The sequence below is a fragment of the Typopeltis vanoorti genome, chromosome 21 (genome assembly GCF_054136105.1).
Source record: "Typopeltis vanoorti isolate ZY-2024b chromosome 21, IOZ_Tvanoo_1.0, whole genome shotgun sequence".
In the NCBI taxonomy this organism is placed as follows: domain Eukaryota; kingdom Metazoa; phylum Arthropoda; class Arachnida; order Uropygi; family Thelyphonidae; genus Typopeltis; species Typopeltis vanoorti.
This window is the reverse complement of record NC_143569.1, coordinates 75,903,334-75,929,806: the sequence shown is the minus strand read 5'-3', so window position 1 is coordinate 75,929,806 and position 26,473 is coordinate 75,903,334. Positions and strand designations below refer to the sequence as shown.

Genomic DNA, 26,473 nt, shown 5'->3' with positions numbered 1-26,473 from the left:
ATGAGGAAGGAAGTGAAGATTGCAAAGGAGCAATTTGGCTTCATGGCTGGTCGATCGACGACAGATGCTAACTTTGGGTTACGATAGATGATGGAAAAGTTTCGAGAGAAACAACGGGAGCTACATCTGGTATTTATTGATCTGGAAAAAGCGTATAGAGAGCCAAGGCAAGAAGTCTGGAGGTGTGAGGGAGAAGAAGGTACCAGAGAAATATCAGGTTGGTGCAGGAGGTGTACAGAAATGTGAAGACAAGAGTTCGAACCTGCCTAGGAGAGACGGAAAATTTTCCAATAACAGTTGGCTTGCATCAAGGGTTAGCATTAAGTCCGTTCCTGTTTAATATTGTGAGAGAGGTGGTGACCGAGGAGGTGAGAGAAGATGCTCCTTGGACTATGTTGTATGTAGATGACATCGTGTTACGTGCAGCATCAGGAGAAGTGGCAGATAATCTGGAAAGCTGGAGGAAAGTACTGGAAGTGAGAGGTATGAGACTGAGCAGAAGTAAGAGAGTATATATGTTGTGAAGTGGATGGCAGCCAGGAGACAGATCTGGAGCTGGAAGGAAATGTCGTCAGGAAGGTGAGCGACTTTTGATACTTAGATTCAACAATGAAAGAGGATGGTTAGGCTGAGAAGGAAGTGGGATGCAGGATGAAGGAACTGGAGAGAGAGAGAGAGAGAGAGAGAGAGAGAGAGAGATGGCTAGAGTGCTGTGCGATAAGAGGGTCAATCTAAAAGGCAAACTCTACAGGACAGTAGTGAGACCATCGATGACGTATGCTATGGAAACTGGCCCTAAAGAAAAATAACATCAGTAAGAAGCAGGTAGCGGAGATGAGAATGCTTAGGTGGATGTGTGGTGTGACCAGAAAGGATCATCTGAGAAATAACTATGCAAGGGGAACGGTGAAAGTTACGAACTTAGGAGCAAAGATACAGGAAGTGGTTGAGATTGTTTGGTCACGTGATGGGGAGGGTGGAAGAGTTTGTTGCAGGAAAGGTTATGCAGATGTTTGTGCAGTGGAAGGAGGAAGCGTGGGCGGCGAAAGAAGAGATTGTGGAGGAAGACTTCAGGATGAAGAACTTGGATGTGGCTACAGCCCAAGTCAGGAGGTTCTGGAGGAGACACCAAAAACAACTTTAGTTAATTGGGAAAAACTGAAGAAGATGAAGCATAAAAATAATTTCAATTCCTAAAAGAATCTTATAAAAATACATTAATTAATGGATTTATATTGCGTTTTTTTAATCCAACCTTTTATAAATAAATATAAAGTTTAATATTTACAGCCTATCATTCTGCATTATAATTTTGTATTCATTACTGAAGGGAGGAATGAAGAAATATCATTTTTAGAGAACTACGTCATTAAAAAGCAGTAACTCCTTTGCTAAACCTCTAATGAAATAAATCCTTTATATTATATTTATTATACCCATAAAGATGTCTCTAACAGTTTTATCATTTTTTATCACAATCTGTATTTCATTTTTTGTAGGAAAAAGTCGATGAAAAATTAGAAGATGCAGACAAAGAAGAAATGCTGAAGGTGCTGCTTCTTTCTTTCGTCATGAATGTACAAATTATTCTGCACATTAAAAATCGATCAAGTTTAAGAACGAGCGCTCACTCAAATCACTACTCAAAATAATTTATGCAGAAATAAATCCAGAAAATGTCCATTGCAAAACATATGGTAAAAAAATTGGATTTTTTTTAAAAAATGACAGCGAACAAGTTTATTGATGCGTGCTAAACAAGAAAATCATTTGAAGTGTGAAACAGGGATTTTAGAAACAGTATATCCTAAACGAACTTATATATCGAATACAACCAATTCCTTTCCCTTTTACGATATTAATAAAGCATTAATGATGTCATTACATAACTCGATTAATTTTTCGATAATGGAAACGAAATCGATGTCTTGTAATATCTGTGGACAAAAGTATTTAAAAGCAAGTAACTTGAAAAGACATTTATTAGTTCACAATCATTTACAACAGGTATCCTACGAAGTTTGTCCCAATACATTTACAAAATCTGGTAATCATAAAAAGCAGTTATTCGTTCACACTAAGCAGCCTTTCTCTTGTGCAACGTGTGGCAAAACCTTTTCCTTTTCATATCAATTGAAAAGACATTCTTTAGTTCACACCAAAGAAAAACCATTCTCTTGTGCAATTTGTGGGAAGGCATTTTCACAGTTATGCAACTTGAAAACCCATTTATTAATTCACACTAAAGGAAAACCATTCTCGTGTGCAACTTGTGGGAAGTCATTTTCACAATCATCCCACTTGAAAACCCATCTATTAGTTCATACTCAAGAAAAAGCATTCCGTTGTGAGAGATGTGGTAAGGCATTTTCACAGTCATGCAACTTGAAAACCCATTTGTTAATTCACACTAAAGGAAAACCATTCTCGTGTGCAACTTGTGGGAAGTCATTTTCACAATCATGCCACTTGAAAACCCATCTATTAGTTCATACTCAAGAAAAAGCATTCCGTTGTGAGATTTGTGGAAAGGCATTTTCTTCGCTATCCAAATTGAAAGCCCATTTAGTAGTTCACACCAAAGAAAAACCATTCTCCTGTGCAACTTGTGGGAAGGCATTTTCACAGTCATGCCATTTGAAAACCCATTTATTAGTTCATACTCAAGAAAAAGCATTCCGTTGTGAGAGATGTGGAAAGGCATTTTCACAGTTAAGCAACCTGAAAACCCATTTAGTAGTTCACACTAAAGAAAAACCTTTCACCTGTGCAACTTGTGGGAAAGCATTTTCACAGTCATGCCATTTGAAAACCCATTTATTAGTTCATACTCAAGAAAAAGCATTCTGTTGTGGGAGTTGTGGAAAGGCATTTTCACAGTCAGGTAACATGAAGAGACATTTAGTAGTTCACTCCCAAGAAAAACAATTCTCTTATGAGAGTTGGGAAAGGCATTTTCATAAGCATATAACATGAAAAGATATTTATTAGTTCATAATCAATAAAAATAATTATCTTGAAATTTTGCCAAGTTTAAGAAATTTTGTCATCTTTAAGCCGTTTATTAGATCACACTGAGGAGAAATCATGAAATTTGTGGCAAATCGTTTTCGGCATTATGCGGATTGGAAACCATTCACTGTTTCCTACTCACTAAAATCCAATTTCCCGTTAAGTATACTTTGAAGAGCACAGATTTTATAACCTCTTATCAGTTCTCAGAAGTAAGGAAACGATTTTTAACTGACAGGGTTTCTAACAAATTATTCTATCCTTGGAACGTTTTAATCCTGAGATCAATTTAATTGGAAAGACATTTAAGAGTTCCAAATCGAGAGATACTTCGTGTGCTCTTTAATGCAAACTTTTCCCAAATATGTGAAGTGAAAACATTTGCATTGGTCTCAGCTGAGTAACTTGAAAAGACATTTCGTAATACATCTTCAGTATGTTTCTAATGTGCAACGTGAAAGACTTCAGTAAAAAAAAAAAAAAAAAACTATTATAAGGTATAAAATATTAAAGAAATCATTTTGATAAATAATATTTTTGTAGTATTGTAAACAGAAAGTTTATGACAGTGTCGTGCTATAATTTGCTAAAGCCATTTGCCTGTATATGTTCAGAAACCTTTTAAATCAGGAGATCTAGTTAACTACGTCCACTTTTATTAAGGACAGCCTTCTATGTTGATTTTAATCATAATTTATATCTCAAGATGTGCAGCCCTTCGTATGTTCTCAGTCATTTTGATATTAAACACGAATTAAATATTTTGCCGTCAAAATTCAATATGGAAAATTTCTTATTTTACATTAAGAAACCTTCTCTACTATAGAAATCAGCAGTTGTTTTGAATTCAAATGAAACGAATCATTTCAGTTTCACAAAATACAAGGTCTCCGCGAATTGTACGTAATTAGCGTTATCTGTTATCAATATATTAACGCGTTTATATTCCAATCAGTTGCTCTTTTAGTGTATTTTAACTTTGGCCATATTCAGGAATGCATTTATTACTATTATTTTCAGAAATTTCTGCCGTACCTTATTGTTATTACTAAGTTTATGCATTTTTGGGGTTTGCAAGCACAGTTGTTCTTGCAAACGTATTTTTATAAAGATGTTCTGATTTATCTTATTACATGTGATTAATAATCTTAAAATCTGACTGTTCTTATTGTTATTAACATTTTTTTAAACTGATTTTTCAAACTGAAAAGACATAATTTACATTTTATGTAGAAAATTCTTTCATATTGATTAATTAACTTGTCACAAAATGCTCTCGGCTAATTACGTTGAAAAATATTTCTTAGTTCACATTGAGGAGAAATTGTTTTTATATGCAATGAGAATGTTTCTATAAAATAAAATGACTTTATTAATGCAATTTCTGAAATAATTAATATACCCTGTTTAAATATCTTTTTTTTTGTAGATATTAAACGAAGAAATTTTACTTTTAATGTGGGCATGCCATTCTTCTATGAATAATGCCTTCAGAGTCTTAAATCAGGTTATTAAGTAAATAGGTATACATCCTTAATCGTAATTTTCTACAGAAAATCAAACAATTCTTTCGATTTGAAAAAAATCGATTCACTTCATTGTATCGTAAAATACCAATGTCCTCGTTAAAAATACGATTTAAGGCATTTTATGCTAATGATGTTTTATTGTATTTAACTGTGAGTGAATTTTTTTCAGGTGTCATTGTGAATTAATCATTCATCAGATGCATTTAATTCTGTTCTACATTGAATATTTTTTCAGAAATAGTTTCCTAAATAAAAGCTTCATATTTTGAAATTCAAAATGTGAAGCTTTCTTCTAATCATAAAATATTTGATAAATATCTGATTTTTCAAAGAATGAATAATCCTCTTAATTTGTGACCGTGATAGTTAACCTTGCACAGCATTTTATGATTTTATTAATTGATGAACAATTCATGCCATGGTTTTCCATTTCATTCTCTTTGTATAATTTACAAGTTGCTGGCAGTTATATGCGTGTATTTCTTTTTCTATTTTTTTCTGCTTGTGTTGATTAATAGTATTTTAATATAAATTATTTAATATCATTCTCAGAACTCTTCTGTACCTTATTATATAGTGTTCATACATCCTTCGAGTTTGCGAAGACTATTTTTTATATACGTTACTGTTTTGATTTAACTTATACATTGTGATTAATAAACTATCTTTTTTAAAATATGTTGTTTTATGTTATTCAGTGCAATAATTTGCAAAATATGCTACAAAAATTATCAATAAATTGCAAATAATATTCCACTAAAACAAATACGATATTCTTTACCGAAATGTTATATTTTTTTTATATTTAATTTTTTCCACCATTTGTACAATGTACAGGCTGTATCTCCGTTTAAGTAGACTGATGCTGTGGAGAAGCTGAGCCTTGGAAAACATGCAAATTATAGGACACATTTTCAGGAGAATAAGACATAATTTTTATATCAAGCACATACGTAGTGTGATAAAGATTTGCTGGCGATGGGGAAAATCTCCAAGAAGAATGTTGTATCCCTATTTTACTACACAATAAGAATTGTTTAAATCTACCAGTTACATGACATTAAGAAATGGTTTATTCACTAAAATACCCAATTTCGAGAAATTATCCATAAAAATTGTCTAATCAACTTTTTGTCTTTCGGTTTAATTATTGCTCTTAATATGAGAAAAATCATTACTAGAAATCTTTTTCCGAGGTATCTGCTCTGCTCTGGCAATTTCTATTGATTAGTGTAACTGTCATGATTTGATATTCGAAGCTTATAATTTCTCGTTTTCTTTTGGAAGTGAATTCCTTCCACTCTTGCAGAAGTATCCGATTCCATCATTTTAATTTTGTTTCACTACTAACACCTTTTTATTCCCGAATAGGGAGTAGGTGAGGCCGTTTAGCCCTATAACTTTTTATAGACAGTGGGCAGTTCAATCTCTACTGTTACCCAATCAGAGATAGCTGACACAAGGCGATCACTAATTAAGTAGCATGCAGTGAAGAGAATGGCTCAAGAAGTGCCGCCATTTAGTGGTCCTTAACCCTAACACAACATGTTTAATGTCTGACATAGTGTGTTCTTTGGTTGATTTTTTGAGTTCACTGGACAAAAAATCCTGCTTCCCTGTGCCAGAGATCAACTAACTCGGGAGCCGGTTGTAAAAAGGCTTAGAAAAGTTTCCTCTAGTCGGCCACTGGAATCGAAATCAAGTCTTCCTTTGTGCGGCCAAGAGCCATGGTGTGCAAACGCCACATCCAATAAGCTACACAGGATCTTCAATTTTGTTGTTTAACGGGTAGTTTCCTTAATGTTGATAAATTTTAAGTGAAGGGTTATTTAAAAGGAACTTCATATCTTATATAAAATGATATACTCTGCTGAAGGAGTATGTAATTGACATAGAGTATATCCATATGAATGAAACTGATAACTGATAATCTATTCGTGTATTATTTAGTAATCAAGTGTGACATCCTGCTTGGCACATGCAGCATTACAATTGCTAATTCTCTCGTTTTCTAGATTAATCGCAACCAAATAAGGTACTCATCATTGCTGATTGGCAGGCATTCTGATTCCAGTATTAGAAAAAAAATGAAGTAAATTCTCAATTTGTTTTATTTCACTCGTATTGTATGGATGAAGGATTGCCGTAATAAATTCCGGTCATCGAACCACTCGTTGCTGCTGGATATTTCTGCATATTTGGCTCATTATCCACATTTTCTCAGAGATTTAGCAATCTGTGAATATTATTGGAGTCGGTTTATTTTCAAAGCTAGTTAACCGAGGAGAATCTGTCATAGCATTTAATTACTGCATGTGAAACAACAAAGCTTCTTATCCGGTGATTTTCACCTTGTCATTTTATTGCGTGATTACTTATATCACTAGAAACTGGACTAAGGTGGATCGTCAGCTGGCAATTTGATATTTAGTAAAAAAAAAGCTTCAGTATTTGGTACCCACTTATAAAATGATGAGGCAACATGAGGAAATACCATGCATGCTGAGTGGTCGATAGTCTTAATAATGCCCTTTGTTTTTGGCAGGAAACCAGGTCTAACAGTGTCGACCTCATCTGAATTTTCAATTTTCTACGTAATTTTCTTACGGAAACAAAAAAACAAGCGTACAAAAATCAGCATAGTTACTCATAAATAATTAAACTATAAGGAATTATATTTATGCAATAGTTGTATCGACAAGTAAAACGTAACTGTAGCGTTTAATAACAAACACCGTGAAAAATTTCTTCAATGGCAAGCAAACTATGAGTTATACGCCCAAACTGAAAAACAAAAGAATTCATTGGTTTCATTTTTGCCTGACTCCATGTTCTACTAAGACAGAGTAAAAAAATATTTGAGTCATTTGGAATTTTCGATTCCTAATGCCAATATAAACAGCCGAAGTGAAATGAATACCAGAGGTGTAGAAATGTTTTGTTAAAACATGGAGTCAAGAGGATATACATTTTCGATTTTCATTCAGAACATGTGATGAATATTGATGATTGAAGTGACTTTTCGAAAGCCGAAAATTGATTATCTATCCGAAAACAATCAGAGATTCCACAAAAATAATCCAATAAATGAACAGATAAAATATAAAAAGGAAACATAATTTCAGTTGCTTTGAACATACTTCAAAACAACCTTGTCCATTACTACGACTATGTTGTTTCGACAGAAAGTAAATACATAAAATCGTAATAAACAAGTATTAAAGTATAAGAAATGTCTGTTGATCAGAATTAACTGAGAGTGATTGCTTTTTTTTTTTAAAGTTGTGCCCATACACAGGAGGTTGATTTGTCAACCTATAGTACATTAGTACCATATATGGGTGGTGGGTTGGGAAAGGAAGAATTTGTTTACTTTGATTTCAATGACTTTAAATTGTATTCGTTGGAACACAGCAGGTGGGAAACTGTTCCACAGTGCAGCAGTTGCAGGGATGAAGGAAGAGGAAAGGAAATTTGTTCTGTTTGTTTTATAGGTGTACTGTGAAGGGTTTTGCAGCAGCTGCACGTATTCCAATGAGTTTAGTACTGAGCGGGGAATTATTGATGTTATTTCGGATGAGCATTTCCCATAGAAATATTTGTAGAATATACTTACTGCAGAGACCAAACGTCTGTGTGAAAGTTTTGGGAGAAAGAGTGTTGGTAAGTGATGGATCATTGATAAGTAATTGCCCTCCTCTGTATTGAGTCGAACATTTTGAGAGAGCTTTTAGGAGCATCACCCCATATGTGGGAGCTGTATTCAATAGTTGGGCGGATTTGTGACTTGTATAATGTTAGTAGCTGTTGGGGATGAAGTGATGTCTTGAGTAGAAGAGAAATCCTAGTTTGTTTGAGGCTGAGGATGCAATGTTTGTGCCAGGAGAGGTTTGTTGTGAGGGTGATTCCTATGAGCGAGATCTCAGACTGTTTGGAAATTTGGGTAACATCGAAAAGATACTGGGAAAAAGTTGTTCTTTTTTATGGGAAATAGTACAGAATTGGGTTTTGCTGGCATTGAAATTTATGAGGTTATCCAAACCCGCATTGTAGGATGGCATGAAGATCGGAGTTGAGGTGGTGGTGGTTGATATTCTGTAGGATGAGGTGAGTTATGTAGGGTTATCTATCCCAAAGTCATTTTTCTGTAAAGGTCTGCAACATTCAGGTCAATCATCATCAGAATCTGCTTCATTTTGACCACATGGATCTTCGGTCTTGCTTTTGTGATTCTCTTTACCAAGTTTATTTTAGGTGCTAGTTTTCTGTTTTACAGGATCACAAATATATTCAACAATTTCTGCTTCTTGAGCATTCCTTTTTTACTCATTGGCATAAAGTAACTACTTGTTTTACTCATTTTGAACTAGTTTAACTTATAAAAAATAAAATAAATCAGCTATTGACTTTTTATTTCCTTATAGGGAGTAGGAGAGGCCTTTTTCCCTAATCGAGCTTTTGGAGACTGAGTAGGCAGTTCAATCTCCACTGGTAGCCAATCAGAGACAGCTGGCCGATTTCCATCACTAATTATAGCAGCCATCGATGAAGAGGCTATAAAACAAGTGCTGCCCTCTCTTGGTACATAACCCTTACAGGATAAGTTACTGTCTGAAATACTGTGGGTACTACGGTAGATTTTCTTGAGTTTACTGAATGAAAAACCAAAGTTACCCTGAGGGAAAACCCCACTTTCCTGTGTCAGAGAGCGACTAACTCGGGTGTCGGTCATAAAAAGGCTTAGAAAAGTTTCCTCTAGTCGGCCACTAGAATCGAAATCAAGTCTTCCTTCATGCGGCCAAGCAACGTAGTGTGCAAACGGCCAAAACCCGGTGTGGGAACCCGAGTTTACCGGAAAAACCGCCGTTTGTACGTGCCAGAGATCGACTAACTCGGGAATCGGTCGAAAATAGGATTAGAAAAAGTTCTTCCAATCGGCGACTAAACTTGAACCTAAGTCTCATATCAAGCGACCAAGTGCAGAGGACACAAGCGCAACTTCCACTGAGCTACTCAACTTAGATTAATTCAAAACTCACGTGAACACCTGCCTACTGAAGAATGAATATAGAACCGATAAAATGATATTGGAAGCAATCGGAAGTGAACACAACTTCCTGTTCCAGTTTGCATAGCAACCAATGAAACAGGAAAGCAGAGGGTACCAACTTATGAGTAATCAAAACTGAAAATTCAGTTCGTGAACACAGTACCATCAAACGGAATATTTATAATACATTTTGCTCTCAATAAATCACAAAATTTTAAAAACTTAAGTAAAAAGCTGCCGGTACTGTTGCATACCTCCAGAAAAAAGCATTGCTCTCCAGCAACACTGCCCAATCCCTAGCCTTATCGATCTCTTGGAATACAGTTCCAGCAGGGTGTGATACACAGATTGTAATCTTTTAATAACAAAATTCATAATTTATACACTTTTCCACATTGAACTGAAATCCAGTATCGTTTGCCCAATCGGCCAACTTATTTAAATTATTCTGAAAGCTCTCTACAAAAACTTGATTATTACATTACCTAATTTTGTATCAACAGCGAATAGTTGAATATCTCCTTACTAGTCATTTCCTAAATTATGAGTACGGCATATACAAATTAAACAATAATGGTAAAATAAGCCATTCTCGTATTCACTTTACCTGTTTAATATCCATCCCCATTTGTTTTAATTCGTGTAAGAGTATTCCATGTGGGTCGTGTCAAAGTCTTAGCAAAATCCAGTAGTATAGCCCTTCCCCTTGTGCAATCAGCAGTCATTTTATTATAGAGGAAAAAAGTTAATAAATTACTACCAAGTTGTCTCCCCACACTCCATAGAATATCATATTCTAATCCATTCTTTCTATTTGGTGAATAAGGAAGTTTGATTTTTCTTTGGCCACGTGAACGCCTTCAAGCAACCCATTGTGGAAAAGCATTCTATTCAACTCTTATCCACTATATACATTTTACTGTTTCCTCTACTGCTAAATTCTCCAAATGCGCACAACTACACTACTACCATCACGCTGTCTACCGTCCATCGGTACCAAAGTCAGTATTATTAGTTTGTATATTGCGTATCTTCTGATTGGTTGTAGTTCAAATGCATGTCAGTACGAATTAATTTAGATTCTGTATAATACATACTGTTAGTTACAGGCAAAGCTTACCCTTCACGGTAAAATTACTCGGAATATTTGATGTAGGGATAGTTGACAAAATTATATAGTATAACTAGTACAGTACTAAATAATTACTCTGTTCTTATTATATTCCGCAATATTACCATATGTTAATCAATAATAATAATAATAAGATTGTAATGAATACAAGGAAATTCCTAAATTTTACCTTAGCAGGTGGCGCTGTGCAACAGGTTTTTTTTTTTTTTTTTTTTAAAGCGAAGTCCGTATAACTGATAATGGCGTCATGTTTGTTTCGAGTGTAACGATACGCAAACCGTCGTGAAGTGTGTCTTAAGGACGTAATTTTAGTATCTGAAGTTTGTATTGGTGGAAGGAATTACAGTTAAATCTAAGACGTAAGTAATTTGGATAGTAATTACGGAATATACGTATTTTTAAAGTGCGCATAATTCGATATTACTTCTTCAGTTAAGGGTATGATATGTATCTAGTTAGTTGGAATCAATCCCCTTTACATGCGAGATGTAGCCCATCGGGCAATTTCCTATATCTCTTAAAAATTGGTACTCTTTATTGGCTTTTGAATCACTCCATTTCTGAAATCGGACTCTTTCCCTTCCAACGGGCGGTTCCTTAACATGGAACTCTACGGGAGACCGGGGCGGATGCATTTTTGCATGAGCGGTAACCCGTCCACGTTCTCAACTGGATATGACGTCACTTGGAAGGGATGAAACGGAAGTTACGTCAAAAGAAGTGAAACTGCTAGCGTCCCATAAGAGCCTTAGTACCAGCGAAGATAGCTTTAAGTAGTTCCCGTATCCCGTACGGTCGCTTGCGTGGAATGCAGCAAACTACACAGAATCCGCCACATGAAATGGATATTCCGTTTACCAGAGGAACTGTACGTACGTAGGTATACGAAGTATATCACGTAAAAATAAGAATCATTTTTGCTTGCTATCACCACACATAAACGCTGTACATCATGCCTTCATATCTTATCTACTGTTACGGTACCGTCGCTTGCGGGAAAATGCAGCCGATCACCGTATGCGCCATTCGCAGACTACGTCGGTACGATAGGTGGATGTCGCGGTTTGTATTGTAGCGTAGGTTTCCATGCAGTGGACAATTCAAACCAAACACACACATCCATACGTAAGGAATATATGCGACACACATTATCTAAGAGAGAAAAACTTTTATTTATTGCAAAACGAACGCACACACATCACGAAAAGCAACTAACTCCTTGCGTCAGGCCAACCACCTGGACGAAAATAGCCAGTAAGTACGACAAATGTGGTAAGATGGCACTTTTCGTCAACGTTGTGATTAGCTGGTTATTACATGCTGGCGATTTGAAGAGCAGCATTTACAAAGGAATGAACATTAGGAAGTATTAACATCACAGTTTAGTTAGAAGTGATTAACAGTTGCATTTGGAAATGTGTATTTGTGTACTAAGACATTTGTGCAGAATGTTCTAAGTGAGAGACGGTTATCGGATATGAGTTACTGAATTTTTTTTGACCTTGGAGTGGGATTTTCATGCGCGTGCGCTTTTGATCTGTCCCAAAGTGGGTATACTTTCCTTGAAGTCACATAGTTTTAAATTATGGTGGCATTCCTTCGGAGGATAACTCTTGCCTATGAAACAATGTAACCAATTCATATCCTCGGCTACTTCCTTGACCATAGAAACAACCGTACTGGCTGCATGTATGTGCGCGATCTCCATCCGAGCATAATCTCACACATTTTTTCCCCACTGGATCCCATTGTGTATTATTTAAGTATTGAGAGTGTGAAATATTTCTTCTCCAGTTGTTTGGGATGACAAAGTTCTACATAACAATGTTGTCATTGTTATTTAGAACATTGTAATGTAGAATGGTGGTGTTGGAGGTGGGCGGTAGATGGCGTTGATTCGTAGTAGAGGTAAGGTGTAGAGACAGTTGAAGATGTCCTCCCGCGATGAGTCTTCGGACTCCTTGGAGGTATCAGGAATAATAATAATAATAATAATGTTGTCATCATGCGCATATCTTACGAGCACATATGTTAACTCGTCTATTTGTAGCGCATAATAACAGCTCTTCTAAACTCTTTTGCTTAACTGAGATTCTACGTCACATGCCATATCATTAATTCTGCGATGGACAATGCCATTTGAAAGAGGAATCAAATCAAGAAGAAAGCATATCAAAAGCTCCTGGCAAATAAGTCAGCTTGTGTTCTTAGAGAATACAGAGAAAAATATAAGAAAGCTAAACATGGTGTAAAACTAGTTTGGAGGACTTTCGCAAGAACATAGAAAATATTCTGGAGGTTGTTGAAGAAGCTTAGAAATGGAGGAAAGAGTGCTGTAAAAGGAGTTAGCGTGATAAAGGTGACATGGAAACGGGAGAAAAAGATATCCTTGAAGTATGGAGTAATTACTTAGAAAAATTGCTAAATGAAACAAGCAGTGATAGCACAGTGGTAGAAAACACTGACAAGGCATACAGTCAAGAATACGTATCTATACTTGAAGTAGAAAAAGCCATCAAGGGATTGAAATATGGATAGGGCAGCAAGAGTAGATGATATTATAAAAGTCTTACAGTGGCTGCACTGCATAGTTCAGAAGGCCTGGACAGAGGGACGAATTCCCAATGATTGAAGTAGAGCTCTCATAATATCCATATATAAAAATGGGAAATAAAAATGAATGCGAGAATTACAGAGGTATTTCCCTTCTGAGTGTTCCTGGTAAGATTTATGCAAGTATACTTGAGAAACGGTTGAGAAGAATTGTGGAAGAAAAACTTGGTGAAGAACAAGCTGAATTCAGGCGAAATAGATGCTGTTAGAATCAGATCTTCACTTTACGACAAATAATTCGGCAATCATTGGAATAGGAGAAAGATCTGTATTTAAGTTTTGTCAATCTGGAAAAGGCATATGACAAGGTGCCAAGAGAGAAGCTATTCAGTACGCTATAATTATATGGTGTCAATGGGGCATTATATCAAGCAATTCTTAGTTTTTATTTGAGTTGTAAGTCAGCAGTTAGAATCGAAAGAAGTACTGGAAGATGGTTTAATGTTAAATCTGGTGTGAGAGAAGCATGTACATTATCCTCACTGTTACTTTTTTAGCTATATGGTTCGCATTATGAAGGAAGGTGGTATTAAACATGATATCAAAATCGGAGATGTTAATGTCAGCTCTTTATTTTATGCGGATGATGTTATACTTCTAAATAAATCCGCTACAAGTTTGCAAGATTCCCTGACTACTAAATTGAATTACTGTTGTAATAGCTGTGGTATGAAGGTCAGCAATAAAAAGATAAAGACATTGAAAATAGGCAGAATCGTTGAAAATCTCAACTGTGTTGTGAACGGAGAACCTGTGGAACAAGTAAAAAGATTTCAGCTACTTGGGTACGATTTTTAGTGAAGATGGTAAATTGAATATGGAAATAGACAATAGAATCACCAAAGCTGGTATGGTAGGAAGTCAACTGAATAAATTCTTAAGGAATAAGAGAGAAATTAGTGAGAACTAAATTAGCTGTATACAAGACAGTATTCAAACCAGTTTTAGCTTATGGATCTGAGAGCTGGGTCAGAATTAAAACACTTGACCAAAGACTAGAGACGGCCGATATGAGAGTCCTGAGAAAGATTATAGGCATGAACAGATGGCATCAATGCCAATATCACATTAAAAACGAGGATATTTGGGAAGAACTTGACATTTAGGAATGCGTCCAGGAATCAGCATCCAGGAATGCGTTGGCAGAGCTAATCTCAGGTGGTATGGTCACTTAAACAGAATGGGAGAGGAAAGATTAGCAAAACGTGTTCTCTGCCAGGTTGGTAGGAAAACGACCCAGAGGGAGACCAAGATATAGGTGGATTGATATGGTAAGAAGTGCCTTAGACGATAGAAATGTAAGATCTAATAATGTTGGAGTCTTCACAAGTAACAGACTGATTTGGAGTAAAATTGTACATACAAAGTTAGTAATGATGTAAATTTTTCATGTAGTACTATCATATCCTGTATACCTCTTGAGGGTACATGACAGAAATTTGATGATGATGATAAATTATATGAGGAACTGATCAAAGTAATTAAATATGCAGAGAGCAAATCATATGTTAAAAGAAGTGTAAGAAAAGGATAATCAAATATGCTGGATTACAGGTGAATTAGAAATGATTACGACTAAAGTAAAATTATACTGTAAGCATAGGAAGAATTTCTACGGTTTAGTTTTTGAAAATGCATGTAAAAATTTGGTAATCCCTTAAAGGAAAAAATAAAATACGCAAAAGAAAAAAAGTAAAGAATCTAGTTTGGTAAAACAGTGGAAGCATCATTGCCTTCTGGAAATTCAAGTGAATTTTGTTTCAGATTTGCAGTGATGGTGATTTCTGAAGACCATCACTGTAAATGCGAAACGAAATTCACTTGAATTCCCAAAAGGAAATGATGATTCCACTGTTTTTTTTTTTTTTTTTTCGAAATGAAGGATCGTCTTTACCAACTGTGATAATTCTGATTTTGGCCGTACAGACAGGGCGAAGTACGAAAGTGAATAAATAACTGGTTTTAACTGCATGCTATAAATTAGGATGAAGTAATGAATGTATTAATCGGATTAAAAAATGGGGGTATATTCATATAAATGTCCAAACGTTACAGTTCAACTTTCTTTATACATATTAATAAATCTTTGGAACATTGGAAATTTATGGAATTCTTAAAGATTACTTCAATCCTTCCATTATTTAAAGGAGATAACAGAAACGTAATCAAAAATTAGAGACCAATATTTACATATATTATCCGGTCTCAGAGGTTATTGAAAATCCCTCCGGAAAAAAAAAAAAAAAAAAAAAGATTAAGTAATTAATTAAATTGCATATCCGTTTACGCCTCTAATCAGTACTGGTTCAGATCCAGATTCGATACGGAAAACTTGCTGTTCAAGTTCCATTATACAGATTAGTAGAAATAAATAAAGGAAGGCACACATTATTCGTTTTCTTGATATATCTAAAGCATTCGGTTCTGTGCATCATTTTTTATTCCTTCTGCAAATGTAGATACAGTATAATAATAGTTTATAATGATTGTTTCAAATCCTACTTGAATAAGAGTAAGCAATATACCAGCTGCAGATATTAGTTTTTAATATTTTGTTACACTTCACTAGTGTAACAAAATAATGAAATATGGAATCCTACAAAGCCCAATACTAGTACCTATCCTGTTTTCAATATACAGCGGGTTCAAATTAAAGTATCCATGTTTAAGGCCTTGTAAAGTGACATCCAGCGATCCAAATACTTCGAAACTTTGCAGGAATACACATTGTGCAGAAGCGATATCTGAGGGAAAAATTTTTTCAAAATTCACCCACCAAGGGCTTTGTAAACATCACGTTACATGACATTTGCATATCATGCAACTCGTCAGGTGCGAGAATGATTTGAAGAGATGGACACGGACTTTTTCCCTTCTTTCTGGTTAATTCCGTCCACAGTGATGGCACTAACTTTGCCCTAACTTGCTTTGTTCGTGACGCTGTACTACTCAAACAATTGCAATCCTGTTGCTGCATTCCTCGCATATCATTGCCTTAACAAATGTCGACGAGGTCCAGTACTTCATCGTGCTGTGCGACGAATAATTAGTAGTTGTCAAGAAACCGGTTCGTTTTGAGTTAGAGGTGGCAGTTGTTGAAAACCAGTTAGTTCACGACAAGTGAATTTAGTCTGCTACTGCCGTTGTGGAGCAGGCTATGAAGAACAGCGTTTGTTCCTGCAGTGAACGTGTTATGTCAAGACACATGACTTGTGTGCCCAGGACGTTGAAAGTTGATTAACATTCCTTGCTTGAGTGGACTGAATGATGGCCATTGATGATTTTGTTGGGAGATGAGGCTCACTTTTACATGAGCAGATCTGCGAATAGTCATAATTTCTATACGGGCTGCGCAAAATCCGCATGCAGCTCAACAAATTGCTTTACAATCACCCATAGTTACTATCTGGTGCGGGTTTCAAGCTTTCTTTGTGATTTTACTATTCTTCTTTGAGGACATTCACAGGATGCAAAGATATGATAATTTTTTTTTGTGTGTTCTAGCTGTGCTATGAATGAAGTCAGTTAATTTCATGCAGGATGGGGTCCCTCCACACATCTGCCGATTAGTACAAGTGTTTCATCGGTAAATTTCACGGAAGCTAGAGGAAACAAGCATACGTTTCCCATTTCATGGCCATTTCGGTCACGTGATCTGATCCACCGCTTGACTGCATGCTGAGGGAATTTCTCCAAGATAGGGTTTATCGTAATCATCCTGATAAGATGCCAACTCTGAAAGACAGTAACTCATAATTTGCGCAACATCAGTCCCGTCCAACTGAGTCCTGCCGTCGAACACTGCTGAGAATGCAGTTTGTGTCATACCGGAAAAACTTTCCGGTTCGATTTTCTTTGTAACGAGAGGAATCTTTTAGCGGATTTCCTGAAGTGAAGGTGATTTTTCCAATCTCATATGGAACTAGCTTTTGTTTATTTTTTATATAGTCTTTTAAATTTCGCATGCTGGGAGTTTCGGACCTATTGCAAAATTGCAAAATTATATTAATGGCAGTAGATCGTATAGTTGTTGGAATGTAGCCTGGTTAGATAGATGTTTAAGTCGGTTGAACTGAGACTGCGTAGAATAGTTCCTTCACCTTTTATATTATCTGTATCATCCTACCACGATGATATCTTGGACTCCACAGTTGTCACATGCTAATAATATCTATCGAAGAGAACGAACACGGGTGAGAGTGCTGATTTCTTGATAACATAGCCTTGCCCATATAAGAGAGGGCGTTTTAATTGGTTAGAGATCGCACAATATTGACATATCACATGTCCAAAAGTGTAAAAATTTCACTGTGGGTGCGATGTTGATGCTGGACTATGCATTATTTCATGTAATATACATCTGTTATATTATCTACAGACTGGTCCTCTCCCCTTCTTTCTTTCCTTTCTTCACTTCTTGATCCTTACCCCCAATGCTATTAGAGTATGCGAGGGCTAGGGGTGATTCTTTCCTATCTTGCTATGTCATTTCGCCTATCGCAGCCACAGAAGGGGGCAAGCTAGTCTCGACAGGTTCCGGTCTCAAGCGCGGATAAATCGCAAGGGTTGAGCTCAGGAAAGCCATCCGATCATAAATCTTCACTGCCAGCTCTAGCTATGATGAAATGAGTCGAAAAGAAAGTGATACAAGGGCTAGGGCATACCCCTTAAGCGACGCTCAGCCCTATTGCCCTACAGCTGCGAGAAGTGGAAGAGGTCTACCGCATCAAGGGCGGGTGCGATTAAAGAAACGAGCCCAGCAAGCGCAGGAAATGTTGCGAATGGGAATGTTGTATATTGGTAGCATAACTGGAGGGAGAAGAGAGGTGGCAGAGATAATGTGGAAGAGGAAATTTGACATTTTATGCATGCAGGAGACAAGGTGGAAGGGGGGAAATGCAAAGGAACTAGGAGGCTGGTATAAATTGTTCTACAACGAGAGGAAGAAATGGTGTCAGAATGAAGGGCAAAATACTGGAAGTGGGTTGGAGAAACGACAGGATCATGCGAATGAAACTGGGTCTTGGAGAAGAACAACTGATCGACTTATGTATATGCTCCACAAGATGGCTGTACAGCAGAAGGGAAAGATGAATTCTTGAATGTGCTAGATGAAGAAATGAGGGAGCTGGAAGAAAACGCAATGGTGATTTTCGAGGAGACTTGAACGGGCATATAGGGAGACATTAGGCACTGTGAAAGGGTGCATGGTGGCGATGGATTGGAAATGATGAACCAGGAAGAGTCAATTTTGGACTTTGCAGTAGCGTTTGATCTTACAATTGTGAACTCCCTTTTCCATAAGAGAGAAGAGCATTTGATAACATTTAGAAGTTGGAATAATAATTCACAGATTCAAGAAGAAAACATCAGGCAGTAACAAATTGTAAGGTAATCCCTACAGATCAAGTGGTGCAGCAATACCAGTTGCTGTGTGCAGACTAAAATAAAGTCGAAGACAAGAACCTTTGGAAGTCATGGGAGGAAGAAAATTAAGTGGTTTCACTTAGAAGAAGAGAGTTTGAGGAACCTTTCCAGGGAGGTGTTAGAGAGGATTTCGGATCGACTGGAAAGATTGGTGGAGACATAATTTCAAAGCAATTCTAAGCTGTGCAATTGAGGTTCTTGGTGAAACATCCAGAAAGATCAGAGAACAGAAGGAGGGTTGGTGGTGGAATAATAATGCACAAGATGTAGTGATGGCTAAGAGGAAGGCAAAGCAGAAGTTGGACAAGTCAAGAGTGGAAGAGGAGAGAGAAGAAGCAAGAAGCCAAGAGAGTTGTTGCAAAGGCCATGGCATATCAAGACCTTTATGATCAATTAGAAACAAAGGAAGGACAGAGAAAGATTTATCGATTGGTCAAATGTAGAAATTAGGCATCAAAGGACATCGTTCATGTGAGACAGATCAAAGACTCTTGAGGAAGGTATTAATGAGGAATGTAGATATAAGGAACAGATGGAGAATATACTTTGAAGGGCTTTTGAATAAAGGAAATGCAAGGAATCACAGTGAAGATGTGGAGCCTTATGAGGAGAAGGTGCAGAACATTAGTAGAGTGGAAGTGAAGGAAGCCATAAAGAGCATAAAGAATGGAAAGTCGGTGGACCCCTGACAGGATCGCAGTGTTGGCATGGAAGTCACTCAGGGAAGAGGGAATTGACCTGCTGTGGGACCTGTTAATGAAAGTTTGTCAACAGGAAAATATACCTGAGGAATGGAGAGAAAGTACTCTTGTCCTCATCTACAACACTAAAGGGGATGCACAAGACTGAGAATTACAGAAGAATAAAGTTGATGTCCCACACAATAAAAATCCTAGAGAGAATTCTTGACGGAAGACAAGAAGGAAGTGAAGATTGCAAAGGAGCAATTTGGCTTCATGCCTGGCCGATCGATGACAGATGCTATCTTTGGGTTACGACAGATAATGGAAAAGTTTCGAGAGAAACAACGGGAGCTACATCTGGTATTTATTGATCTGGAAAAAGCGTATGATAGAGACCCAAGGCAAGAAGTCTGGAGGTGTTTGAGGGAGAAGGTGGTACCAGAGAAATATCAGGTAGGTGCAGAGGTACAGAAATGTGAAGACAAGAGTTCAAACCTGCCTAGGAGTGATAGAAAGTTTTCCAGGAACAATTGGCTTGCATCAAGAGTTAGCATTAAGTCCATTCCTGTTTAATATTGTGATGGAGGTGGTGACCAAGGAGGTGAGAGAGGATGCTTCTTGGACTATGTTGTATGTAGATGACATCGTGCTATGTGCAGAATCAACAGAAGCGGCAGCTAAACTGGAAAGCTGGAGGAAAGTACTGGAACAGAGAGTTATGAGACAACAGAAGAGAGTATATGTGTTGTTAAGTGGATGACAGCCAGGAGACATATGGAGATGGAAGGAAATGCCATCAGGAAGGTCAGCGACTTTAGATACTTAGGTTCCACAATGAAAGAGGATAGTGAGGCTGAGAAAGAAGTGGGATGGAGGAACTGGAGAGAGAGATGGTTGGAGTGCTGTGCGATAAGAGGGTCAATCTAAAAGGCAAAATCTACAGGACAGTAGTGAGACCATCTATGACGTATGCTATGGAAACTGGCCCTGAAGAAAAATAACATCAGCAAGATGGAGGTAGTGGAGATGAGAATGCTTAGATGGATGTGTCGTGTGACCAGAAAGGATCGTCTGAGAAATGACTATCTAAGGGGTACTGTATAAGTTACGAACTTAGGAGCAAAGATATAGGAAGTGGTTGAGATTGTTTGGTCATGTGATGAGGAGGGAGGAAGAGTATGTTGGAGGAAAGGTTATGCAGACGTATTTGCAGGGGGAGGAGAAAGCGAGAGCAGCTAAAGAAGAGATGATGGAGGTGGACTTGAGGATGAAGAATTTGGATGTGGCTACAGCCCAAGTCAGGAGGTTGTAGAGGAGACTCACCAAAAACAGCAACCCTACTTAAGTGGGAAAAGCTGAAGACGAAGAAGCATAAAAATAATTTCAATTGCTAAAAGAATCTAAAAATACATTCATTAATGCATATAAGAATAAAATTTTGTAGTCATGTGCTCTTTGCGTTTTTTTAATCCATTGTTTTATAAATAAATATAAAGTTTAATATTTACAGCCTATCATTTTGTATTATAATTTTGTATTCATTACTGAAAGGAGGAGTGAAGAAACATCATTCTTACAGAACTACGTTATTTAAAAGCAGTGACTCCTTTGCTAAAACCTCTAATGAAATAAATCCTTTATTATATTATATTTATTATACTCAAAAAGATGTCTCTAAAATCTTTATAATTTTTATCACATTCTGTATTTAATTTTTTGTAGGAAAAAGTCAATGAAAAGTTAGAAGATGCAGGCATAGAAGAAATGCTGAATTTGCTGCTTCTTTCTTTCATCATCCATGTACAAATTATTCCGCACATTAAAAATCGACCAATTTTAAGAACGAGCACTCACTCAAATAACTACTCAAAATAATTTATGCGAAAAAAAGTCCAGAAAATATCCATTGCAAAATATATGGTAAAAAAAATTGGATTTTATTAAAAAATTACAGCGAACAAGTTTATTGATGCATGCTAAACAAGAAAATCATTTGAAGTGTCAAACAGATTTTAGAAACAGGATATCCTAAACGAACTTATATATCGAACACAACCAATGCCTTTCTCTTTTACGGTATTAAAAAAGCATTAATGATGTCATTACATAATGTTATTAATTTATTCTACAATAGAAACGAAATCGATGTCTTGTAATATCTGTGGAAAAAAGTATTTAAAAGCAGGTAACTTGAAAAGACATTTATTAGTTCACAATCATTTACAACAGGTATCTTATGAAGTTTGTCCCAAGACATTTTCAAAATCTGGTAATCTTAAAAACCAGTTATTCGTTCACACTAAGCAGCCTTTCTCTTGTGCAACGTGTGGCAAAGACTTTTCCTTATCATATCAACTGAAAAGACATTTGTTAGTTCACACCAAAGAAAAACCATTCTCCTGTGCAATTTGTGGGAAGGCATTTTCACAGTCATGCCACTTGAAAACCCATTTATTAGTTCATAGTCAAGAAAGAGCATTCTGTTGTGAGATATGTGGAAAGGCATTTTCACAGTCATGCCACTTGAAAACCCATTTATTAGTTCATAGTCAAGAAAGAGCATTCTGTTGTGAGAGATGTGGAAAGGCATTTTCACAGTTATGCAACTTGAAAACCCATTTATTAGTTCATAGTCAAGAAAGAGCATTCTGTTGTGAGAGATGTGGAAAGTCATTTTCACAGTTATGCAACTTGAAAACCCATTTATTACTTCATACTCAAGAAAAAGCATTCGGTTGTGAGAGATGTGGAAAGGCATTTTCACAGTCATACCACTTGAAAACCCATTTATTAGTTCATACAAAAGAAAGAGCATTCCGTTGTGAGAGATGTGGAAAGGCATTTTCACAGTCATACCACTTGAAAACCCATTTATTAGTTCATACACAAGAAAGAGCATTCCGTTGTGAGAAATGTGGAAAGGCATTTTCTTCGGCATGGAAATTGAAAGCACATTTGGTAGTTCACACCAAAGAAAAATCATTCTCCTGTGCAACTTGTGGGAAGGCATTTTCAAACTCAAGCAACTTAAAAAGCCATTTATTAATTCATACTCAAGAGAAACCATTCTGCTGCGAAAAATGAAGGGCATTTTCACAGTCAAGCAACTTGAAAACCCATTTGGTATTTAACACCAAATAAAAACCTTTCATTTGTGCAAGTTGTGGGAAAGCATTTTCACAGTCATGCCATTTGAAAACCCATTTATTAGTTCATACTCAAGAAAAAGCATTCTGTTGTGAGAGATATGGAAAGGCATTTTCACAGTCAAGTAACATGAAGAACATTTAGTAGTTCACTCCCAAGAAAAACCCTTCTCAGAAGAGAAGGGTTTTTCTTGGGAAAGGCATTTTCATAAGCATATAACATAAAAAGATATTTATTAGTTCATAATCAATAAAAATAATTATCTTAAAATTTTTGCAAGTTTTCGAAACTTTAATGTTTAAGACATTTATTAGTTCACACTAAGGAGAAATCATGAAATTTTTGGCAAATCGCTTGCGGCATTATGCGAATTGGAAACCATTCACTGTTTCCTACTCACTAAACTCCAATTTCCGTTAAGTATACTTTGAAGAGCACACAGATTTTATAGCCTCTTATCAGTTCTCAGAAGTAAGGAAAGACGATTTTTAACCAATAGGATTTCTAATAAGAAATTATTCTATCCTGGGAACGTTTTAATCCTGAGATCAGTTTAATAGGAAAGGCATTTAAGAGTTCAAAATCAAGAGAGACTTTGTGTGAACTCTAATGTAAACTTTTTTCCCAAATATGTGAAGTGAAAACATTTGCATTGCTCTCAGCTGAGTAACTTGAAAAGACATTTCGTAATTCATCTTCAGTATGTTTCTAATGTGCAACGTTAAAGACTTCATTATTATAAGGTGTAAAATATTAAAGAAATCATTTTGATTAATAATGTTTTTGTAGTATTGTAGCCAGAAAGTTTATGACAGAGTTTCGTGCTATACGTTACAAAAACCATTTGCCTCTATATGTTCAGAAAACGTCTAAATCTGGAGATCTAGTTGAATACGCGTACTTTTTACTAAGGAAAGCTTTCTATGTTGATTATAATCGTATAATTTATATCTCAAGATGTTCAGCCCTTCGTATGTTCTCAGTCATTTTGATATTAAACACAAATTAAATATTTTGCTGTTAAAATTCAATATGGAAAATTTCTTATTTTACATTAAGAAAACTTCTCTACTATAAAAAATCAGCAGTTGTTTTTGAATTGAAACGAAACGAATCATTTCAATTTCACAAAATACGAGGTCTTCGCGAATTGTACGTAATTAATTGGCGTTTTCTGTTATCAATACATTAATGTGTTTATATAATTCAATCAATTGCTCCTTTTGTGTATTTTAACTTTGGGCATTTTCAGAAATGCATTTCTTAATATTATTTTCATAAATTTCTGCTGTACATTTTATTGTTATTATATTTATGCATTTTTAGGTTTCGCAAACACAGTTCTTGTAAACCTATTCTTATAAAGCTGTTTTGATTTATCTTACATGTGAATGTGATTAATAATCTTAAAATCTGACTGTTCTTATTGTTATTTACATTTTTGAAACTGATTTTTCAAACTGAAAAGACAATAATTTACACTTTAGGTAGAAAATTCTTTCATCTTGATTAATTAACTTGTCGCAAAATGCTCACGGCTAATTACGTGAGAAAATATCTTTTTTTGTAGAAATTTAAGGAAGAAATTTTACTTTAATGCGGGCATGCCATTCTTCTATGAATAATGCCTTCAGAGTCTTAAATCAGGTTATTAAGTAAATAGGTATATATCCTTAATCGTAATTTTCTACAGTAAATCAAACAATTCTTTCGATTTGAAAAAAATTGATTCACTTCATTGTATCGTAAAATACCAATGTCCTCGTTGAAAATACGATTTAAGGCATTTTATGCTAATGAGTACTTTATTGTATTTAACTGTGAGTGAATTTTTTTTAAATGTCATTGTGAATTAATCATTCATCAGATGCATTTAATTCTGTTCTACATTGAATATTTTTTGAGAAATAGTTTCCTAAATAAAAGCTTCATATTTTGAAATTCAAAATGTGAAGCTTTCTTCTAATCATAAAATATTTGATAAATATCTGATTTTTCAAACAATGAATAATCCTCTTAATTTGTGACCGTGATAGTTAACCTTGCACAGTATTTTATGATTTTATTAATTGATGAACAATTCATGCCATGGTTTTTCTATAATTTTTTCTACAATTTTTCTCTTTCTATAATTTACAAGTTGCTGGCAGTTATATGCTTGTATTTCTTTTTCTATTTTTTCTGCTTGTGTTGATTAATAGTATCTTAATATTAATTATTATTTAATCATTCTCAGAACTCTTCTGTACCTTATTATTATTGTTCATACATCCTTCGCGTTAGCGAAGACTATTTTTTTATATACGTTTCTCTGTTTTGATTTAACCTATACATTGTGATTAATAAACTATCTTTTTTAAAATGTGTTGTTTTATGTTATTCAGTGCAATAATTTGCAAAATACGCTACAAAAATTATCAATAAATTGCAAATAATATTCCACTAAAACAAATACGATATTCTTTACAGAAGTGTTATATTTTATTTTTTTATATTTAATTTTTTCCACCATTTTAACAATGTACAGGCTGTATCTGCGTTTAAGTAGACTGGAGAAGCTTTGGAGAAGCTGAGCTTTGGAAAACATGCAAATTATAGGAGATATTTTCAGGAGAATAAGGCATAATTTTTATATCAAGCACATACGTAGTGTGATAAAGATTTGCAAGCGACGGGAAAAATCTCCGAGAAGAATGTTGTATCCCCATTTTACTACACAACAAGAATTGTTTAAATCAACCTGTTACATGACATTAAGAAATGGTTTATTCACTAAAATACCCAATTTCGGGAAATTATTCATAAAAATTGTCTAATCAGCTTTTCGTCTTTTGGTTTAATTATTGCTCTTAATATGAGAAAAATCATTACTAGAAATCTTTTTCCGAAGTATCTGCTCTGCTCTGACAATTTCTGTTGATTAGTGTAACTGTCATGATTTGATATTCGAAGCTTATAATTTCTCGTTTTCTTTCGTACGTGTTTTCCTTCCACTTGCAGAAGTATCCGATTCCGTCATTTTAATTTTGTTGCACTGCTAACACGTTTTTATTCCCGTATAGGGAGTAGGTGAGGCCGTTTAGCCCTATAACTTTTTAGAGACCGAGTGGACAGTTCAATCTCCATGGGTACCCAATCAGAGATAGCTTACCCAAGGCAATCACTAATTAAGCAGCATGCAGTGAAGAGAATGGCTCAAGAAGTGCCGCCATTTAGTGGTCCTTAACCCTAACACAATATGTGTAATGTCTGACATAGTGTGTGTTCTTTGGTTGATTTCTTGAGTTCACGGGACAAAAAACCCTGCTTACCCGTGCCAGAGATCAACTAACTCGGGAGCCGGTCGTAAAAAGGCTTAGAAAAGTTTCCTCTAGTCAGCCACTAGAATCGAAATCAAGTCTTCCTTTGTGTGGCCAAGAGCCATGGTGTGCTAATGCCACATCCAATAAGCTACACAGGATCTTAAATTTTGTTGTTTAATGGGTAATTTCCTTAATGTCGATAAGTTTTAAGTGAAGGGCTATTTACAAGGAACTTTATATCTTATATAAAATGATATATTCTGCTGAAGGAGTATGTAATTGATGTAGAGTATATCCATATGAATGAAACTGATAACTGATAATCTATTCGTGTATTATTTAGTAATCAAGTGCTATATCCTGCTTAACACATGCAGCATTACAATTGCTAATTCTCTCGTCTTCTAGATTAATCGCAACCAAATAAGGTACTCATCATTGCTGATTGGCAGGCATTCTGATTCCAGTATTAGAAAAAAAAATGAAGTAAATTCTCGATTTCTGTTATTTCACTCGTATTGTATGGATGAAGGATTGCCGTAATAAATTCCAGTCATCTAACCTCCCATTGCTGCTGG

The 26,473-nt window shown here is 35.7% G+C and overlaps 2 protein-coding genes across 4 annotated transcripts in view; both read left to right on the top strand.

The window, feature by feature from the left end:
- LOC150094991 (uncharacterized) overlaps nt 1-5,149 on the top strand; it is a 41,267-nt gene extending 36,118 nt beyond the window's left edge. For all 3 annotated transcript variants that reach the window (XM_090411123.1, XM_090411126.1, XM_090411125.1), the window contains exon 3: nt 1,500-5,149. In XM_090411123.1, the coding sequence (XP_090267249.1) occupies nt 1,747-2,976 (1,230 nt within the window). In that variant the 5' untranslated portion in view covers nt 1,500-1,746 and the 3' untranslated portion in view covers nt 2,977-5,149. The remainder of the gene's footprint in view (nt 1-1,499) is intronic.
- A 5,815-nt stretch (nt 5,150-10,964) lies between these two features.
- LOC150094990 (uncharacterized) lies at nt 10,965-24,913 on the top strand. Its single transcript, XM_090411100.1, has 2 exons — nt 10,965-11,082; nt 21,169-24,913. Exon 2 carries the CDS (start codon nt 21,556-21,558, stop codon nt 22,528-22,530), a length of 975 nt encoding a protein of 324 aa, XP_090267226.1. The 5' UTR covers nt 10,965-11,082; nt 21,169-21,555; the 3' UTR covers nt 22,531-24,913.
- Nucleotides 24,914-26,473: the final 1,560 nt, after the last annotated feature.